This window comes from Esox lucius, chromosome 25, assembly GCF_011004845.1.
Source record: "Esox lucius isolate fEsoLuc1 chromosome 25, fEsoLuc1.pri, whole genome shotgun sequence".
Taxonomy (NCBI): domain Eukaryota; kingdom Metazoa; phylum Chordata; class Actinopteri; order Esociformes; family Esocidae; genus Esox; species Esox lucius.
This window is the reverse complement of record NC_047593.1, coordinates 12827627-12842636: the sequence shown is the minus strand read 5'-3', so window position 1 is coordinate 12842636 and position 15010 is coordinate 12827627. Positions and strand designations below refer to the sequence as shown.

General features: G+C 38.6%; 1 protein-coding gene across 1 annotated transcript; it reads right to left on the bottom strand.

Moving 5' to 3' along the window:
• Positions 1–3454: 3454 nt before the first annotated feature.
• On the bottom strand, positions 3455–12491 carry LOC117594091 (hydroperoxide isomerase ALOXE3-like). Its single transcript, XM_034290913.1, has 14 exons — positions 12390–12491; positions 11992–12202; positions 11703–11784; positions 11383–11505; positions 9747–9850; positions 9489–9658; positions 9181–9324; positions 7955–8158; positions 7660–7746; positions 7240–7409; positions 6846–6967; positions 5881–5981; positions 4893–5063; positions 3455–4099 (listed from the first exon to the last, which is right to left on the bottom strand). Exons 1-14 carry the CDS (start codon positions 12489–12491, stop codon positions 3920–3922), a joined length of 1971 nt encoding a protein of 656 aa, XP_034146804.1. The 3' UTR covers positions 3455–3919.
• Positions 12492–15010: the final 2519 nt, after the last annotated feature.

The window sequence follows — 15010 nt, the reverse complement described above, 5'->3', positions numbered from 1 at the left end:
CCCAACCGTGAAGCATGGAGGTGGAAACATCATTCTTTGGGGATGCTTTTCTGCAAGGGGGACAGGACAACTGCACCGTATTGAGGGGAGGATGGATGGGGCCATGTATCGCGAGATCTTGGCCAACAACCTCCTTCCCTCAGTAAGAGCATTGAAGATGGGTCGTGGCTGGGTCTTCCAGCATGACAACGACCCGAAACACACAGCCAGGGCAACTAAGGAGTGGCTCTGAAAGAAGCATCTCAAGGTCCTGGAGTGGCCTAGCCAGTCTCCAGACCTGAACACAATAGAAAATATTTTGGAGGGAACTGAAAGTCCGTATTGCCCAGCAACTGCCCCGAAAACTAAAGGATCTGGAGAAGGTCTGTATGGAGGAGTGGGCCAAAATCCCTGCTGCAGTGTGTACAAACCTGGTCAAGAACTACAGGAAACATATGATCTCTGTAATTGCAAACAAAGGTTTTTGTACCAAATATTAAGTTCTGCTTTTCTGATGTTTCTATTGATCAAATACTTATTTCATGCAATAAAATGCAAATTAATTACTTAAAAATCATACAATGTGATTTTCTGGATTTTTGTTTAAGATTCCATCACTCACAGTTGAAGAGTACCTATGATAAAAATTACAGACTTCTACATGCTTTAGAAGTGGCAAAACCTGTAAAATCGGCAGTGTATCAAATACTTGTTCTCCCCACTGTATGAAGAAATATTCAAACTTAATATCCTTTTTAAGAGCCTGTCATAAAATGTTGTCACAATTTATTTTTTTCTTGTGACATTGGCTCTATTCTCAAATATTCTAACCCGGAAGGGCAACAATGATCAATGCTTTTTATTGCGGGCCGGCTGAACTAGGCTTCTCTGGTTTCTTGTTCCATTATATATAGAGTTTCTATCAAGTAATGAAACTAATAAACCCCTGACTACCTACTCAGACTTTGCTTGACTAGGCACAAATAAACTAATGTGCAAACACTTACCGACAGGTACACATACACACATACTCTGTAAATATGTATGTAAGTGGAAAGATGACCGCTAAAACTTGCCATTTATTAATTTCATTATGATTATTGTCATTTTTTCCAACGCTCAATAGTGACCTTCTTGTATGTATTTTGTGTAGTTGTGTATTGCATATGACCATTTATACCATACATTTTTTAATTCTTAAGCAAATTGGTCTGAATTTAATTAAAATGTTATAAAATGTCTGTGGCCAAAGCTGCTCCATAATAAATGTTTAGGGTTACCATTCACTCAGTAGGCTTGTCGTTGGTAGTGTACTGTCTTATAGGCTGTTGTAACACCATTTCCTTTTTCCATGAACAGGGGTCAGGGTATGCAGGTACAGTTTGATAAAGGGTAGACCACAATGTTAAAAGACACGTCCATCACATTAAATGAAATTCTTGGAATTAAAGGCAACTTTCTACATTAATGTCAGATACATAACCAATTAGTGAATTTACCAAAAGTGGAAGATATCCTGCAAAATGCATTATGGTTTGATTAATAATTTCAGGCTTCAGGTCTTATATTCCTAATGACATTTGGAAAGGGCACAGTCCACTTTTTGGATGCTGGGATTATTTTGGGAGAACAAATCTGCAGGGATAGCCAACAGGATTGAAGTGATTGGTTGCAGTCAGGTGAAACCGCATGACTGGTTGTGTTTATGCCAAACTACGAGGTAATGAAAATAATGGATGACAAAATAGACCTAGGCTACAAACACCATATGTTATTAATGTATTTGATTATGAGCCTACATGCCTAATCATCCCCTGAGGACGGACTAGGCGGTAGCGCCCACGCCTGTGGCGTATTTGCATAACAATAACATAGTATTACATATTTTCAAAACGGTTTGGGATAGAGAGATTTTATTTTCTTTGTTGTTTCCATGAGATTCCGATGAAAACGCAGATGCGCTTTGTGTTCACATGGCACATTTCCTTGTTGTCATCCTGTCCAAATGCAACTAAACCCTTGAGCACCTGACCAATGGATGGGCTGTTGGGTGACAGCATCCAATGGGCGGCTGTTGCTATGCAGAATAGTTTATTTTACCCAATCAGGGGAAGGTATCTGTTGTTTATTTGATCAAATCATAAGGTTGCTGGGTGGGACATGAGTTTCGTTTTCTTCATTTGCTCAATCTGACTGTAGAAGAGGTTGTAGCATTATGTCAGCTTAGTTAGCATGCTAACTTGGCATTAGCGAACGTTTTAGCATTGTGTCCTTGCGTAACGCTAACTTGTCGAAAAGACAAAGAAAGGATATGTGTTTTCAACAGTTTTATAAGTATTATTAGTATAAAATGGCAAAACGTAAAAACGCTTTTACTTAATGTAGCCATAGTCCCTTACGGTTATCAAACGCTGAATAGCTGAGTTACCGGACAACAAAGGACGAATGCTAACAACAGGCTAATGCTAACGCAAGAACAGTCTGGTAAGTAACATCGATAATAACCTATTTATCATGAAATAATGTAAAACAAATGTAATCATTATAGATATTATCTGGTTTACGTATTTGGAATGGGAGAATTTTTTGGAATGTGGTCTGAATTCAATCATAAATAGAAATAATAATTATTTAATTGTTCTGTTCACTTTTATTGTGATACAATGCATATTTGTGTAAGAAAAAGGGTTTGAAAAGTGTTTTTGGAATGGCAGAACAGTTCCACAAGGCTGTTTGTGGTCTGATTTCAAGGATAAATAGTGACATAATTATGGCTGTCATAAACATTTTGGACTGCTTGCACAAAATGTGACTAATTTCATTGTTCTGTTCACATTATTGTGATACAATGCATTTTTGTGCAAGAAAAAGGGTTTGAAACGTGTTGGTGTAATGGCAGAACAGTTCCACAAGGGTTTTTGGGCTGATTTCAATGAAAAATTGTGTCAAAAATGTGTTGGACAAAAGGCAAATCATTTCATTTTTCTGTTCACGTTCATTGTGAAGCCTTTTCTTAAACAAATGTGCATTGTGTTTGCACAGAACATTTGTATTGGGAGTATCACTCCGTATGGGTGTGTTATGGTCAGAATTCAATGATATATAGAAAAAATCTGATTTTGCCTATGATATTATGTACTTTATTGTGCAATTTCCCTAAAACACTACCTTATAAGAACATTAGCATGCATGCTTCTATTAGCTGAGGTACTTTGGAATAATTTGATGCCAAATACACAATGATCGATTTACATTACATATTGTTTAAAAGCCCAAATATAAAAGTAGTGACACCCAAGAATTTAAAGCGTAGTACTCAGAGGGTTATTAAATTCCATGTAATTTCATGGTTAGTATAATAATGAATATGGCACTGGTGTTGTCAAGCCTGTTTAACCGCACAAAAGACATGTTAAAATGTGAAGAGAGATAGTAATTGTAATACAATACCAATTGTCCACACTGAATATGATCTTAGAAAAAAGGTTTTATTACACTAGCATGTTTAAACTGTACCAAAAGGCGTCTTTATACTGCAGCAACATAACAACATTAGGTTCCATTGTTCAGTGAAACCACAGCATACAGAGTCCATTAAAGCCCAAACAATTTTGTACGCATGTCCCAGAGGTTGTATTAGGATAACATCAGGTCATGACACCCGTGTCGTTATTGAACTATCCATTCTGGAAAGGAAGTGGGTGAGTAAAGAATGGAGATACTTTAGTTTAGGGAAAAGTGTGGGGAGAGAACAGAGAGTGGGTTGGTAAAGAACTCATATGATTACATTTGTATATAATCTATGCCAGTGCTCATTTGTAAGAGACGAATGAACATCTAAGTGTTTCTTTTTTTCTTTTCAACTGTCATCAGCTTCCAATGAAACCATTCCGATCAAAACCACTTTAAACGGTTTTGCTTCTGTAGCACTTGATTCGTTTTAGAGGGCTACACTGGTCTCTATATTCTGAGGCTCCAGGTAGGTGTAGGGCAGTTCAAGACGTTGATTCCGGACTTTAATTTCAGCGCTGAAAACCTCCAGCTCTTGCTTGAAGTCTTTGATCTTCTGTATTGGGAGCTTCTCAAAGAAGTGCTCCTCTTTGTAGTCTCCAAGAAGGACCTGAGGAAGTCAGGAGAGAAGGAAATATGAGGTACACTATTTCCTATATATTGCACCACTTGTCTGCAGCCATATGGAACCTGAGCTAAAGCAGGACTGAAATAATTTTAGGCAGGGTCATTTCCTGACAAAACTTCACCTCTCATTTAAAGTTCCAAATTAAGGCTCCTAAATCAACTGGACACGTAACTCACTACCCCGCCCAATATCTCTGCCACCTCTGAGCATAAAGATATGCCATCTGGTTAGCTGGCTTTCAAGATTACCAGATTACTAGCTAGCAACATTGATATTATTGTAAATAAAATGCACTGGAATGCCAGTTTCCACATGAGGATTTGGAATATAATGATGAATTAGCAGCGGCTGCAGAATTGCATGTTCAGTTTTAACAGCGAACTACAAGCTGAAAATAAACATGTTTCTCATTAGAATTCAGCTCATCTTGGTCTCACTAGTTAATGTTCTTATGTTGTTGGAGTGGCCATTTGTATAGAAAGCAAAATTTTTCAGGGTTTTTTGATTAGGACCGGAGGCTCACTTCTATTGGTCACAACCATTACACCCTCTCTATCATAGTCGTGGGAAGTAGCGGTGCCTCAGCAGCCCTGACAAGATTTTGAATATATGTTTTAGCTTTGTGTTGTCTGCTATTCACAACATTTACTTCCTTTAGGAGTCAGATGCAGAACATGTAAGTCGTTCAAAGCAAATAAATTGTCTTCTAACCCCTGAGGTCTTCTAACCCCTGAGGTCTTCTAACCATCACTATACTTTTCTCTTATATACTCACAATGTCAGAGGACGGCTTGCTCAACAGATACACTGTAGCAGTGCCTTTAGCGGTGGTATTGATGTCTGGGAAAGTCTGCAGCATGGTCTTCTCTGTACACTGCCCCTTAGTGGTAGGAGGAGGTAGCTGCAGCGCAATGGGGAAGTTGGGCATCCAGCCTCCAAAATCAAACTGGAATGACAGTGGTGAAATATATCAAACCCCTTACCTGTGTCTTTCTTGTGAGACAGTGACTTCATCAGTTCTGTTTGTGCTCTGTGTGTGTTTGTGCTAGAGACCTACTGTTCTTTATTCTAGTCTTTATTCTAGTCTATTTTAGTCATATTATTTCTTGAACTAGTGTATTTATTTGGATTCTGCCAATGTATAGAGGATTTACTGGTTTAAGTATTGAGTTCCTGAAATGTTACTGATCCCCTCTGAATAACAAAAGGAAGAATGTTGGATGTGTTGCAAATGTGGAAAATGAAGAATGAGGTGTTGAGGTATACGTAAACCTTTTGTCAGAATGGGGTAAACGCGGCTCAATGGGTTTTAGGGTACTCAACACACAACAGCGGGCAAGGAGGGATTAGGAGCATGACAGACCAGGCAGATTATTAGCCTCACCCATTCTTGTATAAGTATTGAATGTATTTCCAACTGACCTTAGAGTCTCATGGTTTATTCTGTAAGCTGTGATTCCTCTCTCCTTGCAAGTTAATAAAAGCTGTTAATTGTGCAATTGAGTTTTCCTCTGTCTTACCTACCATATTCAAAACTGTATGGACTATCGAAATTGCCTTCATTAGACTAACTTTATACTAGCAAATCAGCCAGGATAAGGCATTCATGTATTGCAATGCATTAGGCTGTTGTGGGATGTAGTGTTTGATCAGAGTAAAAGGCAACAAAAAGACAAAAGGCACAAAGACATCTGTAATAATGCAGCAATCGGAGGTCCATATTAATAAGTTACCTACAGTCATTTTTTAAAATGTTTAATTACCTGCCCGTTGTTAACAGCAGCATGTTGGACAGACACTGTGAAGATCACCATGGTGAGAAACTTGACCAGCTCTGTCACTAAACTGAAAGAGTTTGGGATTCCTGCACAGAGAAGACAAGTCACTTCATTCAGTCACTGAATTGAAATTCAGCAAATGGAAAAACATAAAACAATTGAGCAATGGACATTCATAATGAGAAATTATGAAATCAACAATCCACATTTTATATGATACTTTTAAGATGCAGCGATATAGTGTCAACATTTGGAAAAGGTGTCTTATTTTTCCCGGAATGCGTAAGCAGAACCGACCAAGAAGAGCGAATGTATCGTGAGTGACTGTGTGACTACCCATTGTTAAACAGCGTAGCGGTTAGAGACGCAGACTGCCACATAGTCGATCGGGGTTCGATCCTTGCCACGGGCCAAACTAAGTAGGGATTAGGATTTATTCAGGATGGGCTAGAGCTTCAGTAGCTGCATTACAGTCTAAAGTAAAACTGTTTATAGTTATATTGCAATGGATGAACTGCACCGACAAGCACCATTTTGAGCGTTTTGACAAGTACCATAACATAGCAGTTAAAGACAAATGCTGTCACATTGGACACCGCAGATAGAATACAGCTAGGGCAACAACATTAATCGTGGGCTGGCTGAACTAGGCTGGTTTCTTTTTTTTTTTTTTTTTTCAACAACTACGGTAGAGTAGGTAAGCTTTCAAAGCTAATCCATACCAAGCCATTTTGGGGTTAACTGATTTGAGATCATGTTTATTCATTGCACAACCTCAGTAAGCTTGCAGGAATGCAATTATTCATTATGTGTTAAGCAATGTGCACAGTATGTGTTTTTGCAATGCATCAAAGGCCAACTTATTTTTCATAAAAAAGTTCTATACACACATTACAAGTAAATTCCATTTGAAATTATAAATTAAAGGTGAAGATTGATAGAAGTATAACCTGTGCTGGCGTTGGACAGAAACCCATTGAAGAAGATATCTTTTATCCAATTCTGCAGTTCACTATCCTTCTGGACATCTGAGTCGCTGGTATAGTAGCGACCAATCACACTCTGAACAAACCTGTACAAAACCACAGGACAACCTCAGGCATTAAGTAAATATGATTGAATAGCAGACCATTTTTGCCACTGATCATTTATGACAATGTTGTGGTGCAAAGTAGCACATTTATTGTCTGTGCCACTTCATGCTGGACATTAACACAGTTGTTACTGCAAGGCCATGTATTGCAAAATCTGATTCATGTTGCTAAATAATAGAGTTATATGATGATCTTGCACAGATCTGGTGTCTTTCTCATTTGAAAATATATGGACTTGTAAACAAACTACCTGTGGATGATGTCCCACAACTTGAGTCCATCGTCCCTGTAGTAGAAGTTGGGGATGTCGTCCATTCCTCGTGCAGTGATGTCCTCCGGTATGCAGAGGGAGCTGTAAGTCAACTCGGCCACTGCTTTCTTCAGGAACTCTAACATCCCCGGACCTCCAATACTAGCATTCTTCAAGACAGGTTGAAGAGTTCCCTTTCTCAATTTGGTTATTTGTTTTTGTCATTTACCTATATTGTTATTTTATCTGAAATAATCAGTTTAATATTTTTGTTGAATACTTTTTTTTTGTTGAGAAGGGTTATATAATTAAGTGGTTAATTCACTGCTAGTGTTAACAGATATTCAAGTTTCCACTACCAAAGTTACACCCCATTACAATGGGTAGTGTACTAGATCATGAGAATAGAATAGAATGTACCAGTGTGATCGCCCCAGTCTTTGATATGAGACTCTCTCTTGCCATAATGTTGATCTGCAGAGTGTAGCGGAAGTGAGAGATCAGGAGCTATGGAGAAATATGGAACAATTTGACATGAAATACCCACAAGTCTAGTGTACTGTACTAATTACTTGTGTATGCAATATTGAGTAAAACTATTTTTTCACAATTTTTCTCATAAATAATAATTATTAACATATTGAGTTGATAGGGAAAGTATAACTGATATTTTACTAATCCAATCTCATGGTGTAATTGCACAGCTGCCATGTACCTTGTAGATAGGATGCACCATTGGCAGGTTACGTAGCGTGGACACAGCAAACACCTCAGCCAGCAGGTGAGTCCTGAGCAGGTGTGAGTTGAGCTCATGTTCAGAGAAGTCGGCGTTCCTCACAAAGGTCTTGGCCAGGAGCCAATCGTACTCCGAGTCGGTGGGAAGGAAGATCGGGTTTTCCTCAGAAGGCTCTTGCTTCAGCTGTAAAAAGAAAACAATACATAGTTTGCTTCATTAATTAGTCATATTTTAAAGAGGTTGTATGGAAGTTAATGTGTTGCCTGTAATGGTTCATTAAGAGGTCAGATGCTAATTGATATAAAGTCCTCATCCCCCTTGCAGCTGTCAAACAAAAAAAAAACATTTAATCGTGTCAAAGCTGCAACTAGACCTACATTCATATGAAAGACATTAAAAACAGTATTTTTTGGTATGTTTGGTAGTTATAAACATACGTCATTTAAACTACACACAAGTATAAAGCATCTCAGCGATGTCTCTGGGCGTTACTGACTCAAAAGTAGGAAATTGGTCAAAAGATTTGTGCTTCTCACTGAACGACTCAAAGATCTGATTCAGTAAAGAGTTGAACTTCCCACAACTAGTCATCATTGGCAGAGTAATACTTTAGCATGGAAAAGCCCAAGGTATTTACTAAAATGTATGTGTTTTTGGCATACAGTAACTGGTAAAATATTGGTAAAACGAAGAGCTTTAGGTGTAGGGACAATTGCATTCTTAACAAAAAAAAAAGACTCTCAATGCTAGTAGCCTAATTATAGTTGTAATGAAATCACTCCATTCATTTTTATGTAGGAATGTGCTAACATGCTAAATATTTGTACTACTCTAATTATTAAATAATATTTTTATTTTGGGTTGTGCCACCAAATCATTCGCTGGTGGCACGAACTGAAAGACCCAGTCCTACATCAACTGTTGTCTCTCAGTACTACAAAAAGGGGGGAAAAGTTTATGAATGCCATGTACATATAGATACATTTTATAGAAAATGAATAGTCTGAAGTTGATGTAATTTTCTTGTAGTGTCCTGCTTGTCCTAATATGAAACCAAGTTTAAAAACAGGAGTGTAGCCAGTTTTGTTGTTGCAAAAATAGTTTTGTGTATATTGTTCATGAAATCAGTTTTTGTGTGTTAGATTTTATGAAAACAAAAAATGTGGGCATTGTATGTCTATATTTCCCTCTTATGTGAAATGCACCTGGATTGCAATGGGCATGAGCTTCTCCTCCGGGGTCATGTAAAGCAAGCACAGCGGAGCAGCCAAGTAGTGTTGTTTCCCGTTGATCACATTTGCCGTCACTCCTTGAAGGTGTTTGTAGTCAACCAAGAAGATGTTTCCATCCTTTTAGGTAAGGGCATTAAGTGGAGTTGTAGAAGATCAAGATCAAATCATGGCCATGCCAAAGATACTGGTACTAACACAATTTACAACATTACATACAACTTGGTAAGAAGTACAATACAATAACTAAACTGTGAGCGGCAACCAATTTAGTTGGTACCAACCTGCATCTCTTCCTCCAGGCTTTTTTCTGAAAGGGAAGCCTTCACCATGTCTTCTGTAACAGGGAAGTTATCTGGGAGCTTGGTACAGCAATTGATCATCATTGGGTTCATGCCGTTCAAAAACTGGTACCCGAAAAACTCATCCTTTTTCCAGTTCTTTTCAATGTATTCTAGAGTGATACAAAATGAACATTTGTCAAATTTAACTTTGGGATAAATTATTGAGTTGCTAATGCATACCACCTGAGTTGTCCTTACCATAGACTTTTGTCTTACGGCAATTGAATATATGACTAAGTTCTTCTAGGTTTTTCCATTGTTCCTTGTTTGTGGATAATCCTTGTAGATTCAGCTCCACCATTCTTCCAGGATAGAGGAGGACATGTAGTTTAGCATTAGAAAGGTAAATGGCAGACCATGCCGAGGATATCATTATTGTCATCATATATTCCTCCATATTCTAAAGGTGCCCACCACCCTGGCCACATTCTCCACTCCTGACAATATCCCCATACTCTGAAACAGGATAATAGCATGACTGTAAAGGACATGTTACAGGTATGTTGGGGATTTGTCAATGTACATGATTGGTCTCATTCATTTTATGATGTTGCTTCTTAATTGTGAACATACAGTAAATCGATTTGTATAACTCACACACGGGATTATTCTTTCTCAGAATATTACATTTTCACTGTTATGCTTATAGTCTTAATGTTGTACTCAAACTATTACATTTTTTTTAAAAGAAAGTCATTTAATCCTTATCATATAATTTTATCCGCAATTTGTAATTAAGACATTCCAAATAATCCACAAAAACTCGGTGTTCAAAAATGTGAACCCCATCATTCAATAGCTTGTGACAGCAGAGGAGGAAAAGCAGCCCCAGGTCTTGACACTTCCACCACCATGCATTGACTTTTGGGATTAGGTTATTTTGGTGGTAGGCAGTGTTGTTTTTTGCCAGACACAGCGGTTTCCATTGTGGCCAAAAATGTCAATATTGGACTAATCTGTACAGAGAATGGATTTCTAGTAACCTTCAGGTTTGTCCTGGTGGTGTCTGGCAAAGTTAGGCAGACTGTTTGGTTCTTTTCTGACATCAGAGGGTTCTTTCTATCAACTCCCCCATGAATGCCATTTCGATTCAGTGTTCTTGTTATTGTTGAAACAATAACTTGAGATGCAGAAGGGCTGCTGCAAACTTCAGTTATGTTTGGGTTGGCATTTACCAGATTTATTATATTTCTGTTGGCTCGTTGGGATATTTTGGATAGACGTACACTTCTACGGCGAGTTGCTTTCGTGTTAAATGCTCTCCATTTGTAAATGATTTGCCTGACAGTGGACTGATGGAGCTCAAATCTTCTTGAGATTTATAGCCTTTCCCATCCTGATATGCTCTGAGATGTCCTTTCTTCTTGGCATGGTGTGTTTTGCATTCACCGGTATAGCTTACACCAAATTGACCAGGTTTCTTTTCTACAGGTCCCTCCTTTGATTGGTTAATTTGGTACCCAATTATTTACCCACCTGATTCCATAGCCGTGGCTAGTAGGGGTTCTGTGAGTGCTGCAGCCCCCCCCTGACGCAGCCTCGCCCACCCCCCTCACAGTCCCACCTGACGACATTCTGACAATCACATATTTCTGTCCATCCTGGATGCACGTAGGTAGCCCGGTGTTTAGTCGGCAAATCATTATGGGGGTTGAGCATACATTGCCCATGATTTCTATAGCCTGATTAAATATAGATCTCATGGTGAACACAATTGCACAAGGGTTTCACATACCTTCAAGCATCACTGTATAATGTTGTACTCGGAGTCAGTGTAGGATTTCTTCCAGAACACCAAGCATACAAATGGTTGACAGTTTGTGCTTTTACTTACGCATTGAGGAAGGTGAACTTGAACTCAGAATCCTTGGTGAAAGAGAAGCGGACCTCATCGGGGAGATCAGAAACACTGTCAGCTTTAATTATGTTAGGCAGGCCGTCTGCATAGATACTCCACCTGAAAGGAATTGATGTTGTACCGTGAATCAAGACAATCTGTTCACTAAATGACACTGCAAACTGGTAGCTTCGGTGATTTACTATATTTACTAAATGATGTACTCTGACTGTAATTCTGAAAACATTGGATGTGGTTTAGACTTGTTGTATCTGGTAAATAAGTGTTTTTCTAGAATTAAGGAATTGGTCCCTCACTGGTATGCTTGATGACGGATCTTGAGCTCCTCTTCTCTCTCCTTTAGGGCTCTTGGGCAGGTGTCATTGAAAATCAGCTTACCTTATAAACAAAAGTCCCAATAAGTTTAGCTCTTTTTTTGGATTAGTCAAACTGTTAAGAGGGCAACAGTGTTATTATCATTACCCCATGAATAAGGTCCCTATGAGACATCTCACCAAAAACTACAAATTACATTCTGCCAGCTGACATGGATGTCACAATATCAGCCTTAAACCTACACATATAACCGTATACCATCATACTGACCAGAGGCCTCTCTATATACCAGTCTCTCTGAGCCTGAGAGCCAATTGTAACAGGGGAAGTGTCTGGTGCTTCCCTCTGGGGTGGTCACCACTACTTTAGAGCAGAACCAGTCATCGTTGATGTAGGCAAGCAGGGCATACGGCTTTGTTTCTATTGCAACAAACTCCAGAAGGCCCAGGGAAGAGGGACAGGCCACTTGATGTTCAATCACCTATAGAGAGATAAAGAGATTTAAATGTTTAAATCATCCCTATAAACAAAACCCTCTCGATGCCACCTTGCAAGTTGAGCCCACACCTAGAGGTCCCGGTCACAGGTCTCAGGACTACTTAGCCTGATGACTCCTAGATGTCCCCTTTCCCCAGTGATACTTTCTATTGATTGATAACATAACTTACAGAGTCTTGGCATGCAGTTTCTTTGATGTAGGTCCAGTCACTTTCTCCCTTGGTACCAGACAGTTGAATGTAGATACTGTTATAGGTGCCGGCATGCAGCATATTCCCAGTATGCAGTTCCACTTTGTAATTCACCATGATGATTCTATGAGACCTATATAATTCTAGACCAAATAGATGTATTAGACACACAGCAGCATACCTTAACAAGATACAGTTAATGGATCCATATGAGACATGTTTGCTGGGTTCCTTTATGTACACAAAATATACAAGTGAACATTCAACTTCTTATCCTTCAGCCACTGCTCTGGTTAAATGTCTGGTTTATCTGGTTTAATGTGTTTTTTGAGTTGTGAGGTAGTGACTTTCTATACACACTACAGCAGTAATAGGGCTGGGTGATATCTACAATCACAGTATCGCAATAAGTGGACAATATGATGGTTAAAAAAAGTTTGGATGCTGCGTAAAATGCTCATAAAAACAGAATGCAATGAACATTCACCCCTATATACAGCTCTGGAAAAAAATTAGAGACCACTGCACCTTTTTTTCCTTTCCAAAAAAGTTGAAAAGGAAAGTTTTGAGTGAGGAACAGAAGCGTTCAATTTGCAGTGGTCTCTTAATTTTAACCCTTCTGTTCCTGATTTAACCCCACTGGTTGAAAACCTTCCTTTTCAACCAGTGCCATCTGAGGGGCGAAGATCGCGGTTATCCAATATTTGTTTTTGGCCCAGTCACTTGCGGCACAGAGATACGCAGATGGATCTCCAGATTTAATATGTTGTCTTTGTAATATTTTCTATTAAATATAGGGGTTTAAAGGATTTGCACATTATTGCATTCAGTTTTTATTTCAATTTTACACAGCATCTTAGGCGCCGATTTATGTTTTCCTCCGTGTGTGCTCATAGGCGCACGCCATTTATTTATATATATATATATATATACACATACCTATATATATATATACACATACCTATATATACACACCTATATATACCTATATATACACCTATATATACATATATAAACGCACTACGCACACCTATTCATTTACTTATTAATAAAGCCGTAAATTAGATCTTTCAAAATGTACCACTTATCACAAATACAGGATTGGAGATGAAAAGTTTAACTGACACGTAGGCCTAACCGCGATCAGTTCGTGGGAAATTATCTAAATATCGATTAAAAAAAACGACACATATAGTTTCTGGGAGTTTCTCCCTAATTTCTGCTACGAGTTTTTGAGAGTGGCATTTTTTCATCTGAGAAACGCTGTGATTGGTGGATAGGGAGCACCCGGAGCAGGCGACTGGTTTTGTTGCTGTCACAGTGTGACAGACGCTTTACATATCACCAACGGCAAGTTTAATTTTAAATGAATGTAGCCTACTGGCGGACTGGCGGTCTGGCACACGTGGGGGCTCGTGCTCGGTATTTTCGTGGGTGCTCGCTATTTTCCGTGGGTGCTCGCTATTTTCCGTGGGTGCTCGAGCCCCGGAGCACCCACGGTATCGGCGCCTATGCAAAGCATTGTAAACAAGGTTGTAATTTAAATTCCTATTTAATTATAATTGAATGAAGTATATGGAATTGGAAAGTTACTGTTTCCAATGAATTAAATTCATTGTAATTTTAAAAAGTAGAATTTCACAGTTAACGGAATTAATGCACAGAGTACATAATAGGTTAGAATTTGATTTAATAATTTGACATTTTATGTAAGCAAATAAAACAAAGGGGTTTGCTGAATGTTGTCAAACAACATGAAAACACATAGCGTGCTCCAGCAAAGCCAAATAAAATAGATGCGCACATTTCAAGACAACAGGTTTAAATAAATGTAGCAAACCTTTCAGGGGGGGAACAAGTGTCACTATCTTCACAAAGTGGCAGAGACAACTAAATGTAGAATATCTTTCCCCACTAAGGCACTATGACTATAATCTCGTTTCCAGAAACTTCTGCTCAATTAGGAACTGTAAACAATAAATTTCCCTACACCCTGCCACGTATGTGTATTGTGTACTGATGTTTGTATTCCATCCATATGGTTGATGAAAAAAAATATGGACATTTTCAGAAGATGTTTTGATGCCATTGTTTAACTAGTGTGCAAACTATGCTGTAACAGGATTACATGCAGTAAAAACTATGCAGTAAAAGGATACACAGCTAATTTGTTTGAGATTTGCTTGTTGCCTACTCTAATTCATGGATTGCACTTCTGCAACTTCCATGTACATGGCCAATTTTAAACAGGGGCTAATGACTGTTTTGTCTACATCACACTGTGGCAATGAAATACACTGACAATGCTTAAGTGGTTTTAAATATAAAGTAGAAAACAAAGTTGCATTAATCATGTGATCAAGATGATTTTGATCAATGGCAGTGTTGTATTAGCTAGCCAAGTTAATGTTGGCTTAGTCTTTCTGTGGATACCGCTGCAATTTTAACTTAGTTGCCTGACAGTGGACTGATGGAGCTAACATTAGACTCTTGTCTATAAAAGTCTCATATATCAGTTCCAGGCATGGCTAATATTGTGCTCCATTTCAGACAAAAGGCTGTTAATCTGTTCTACCTCTCTATGCAGCCTAGGCTACTGT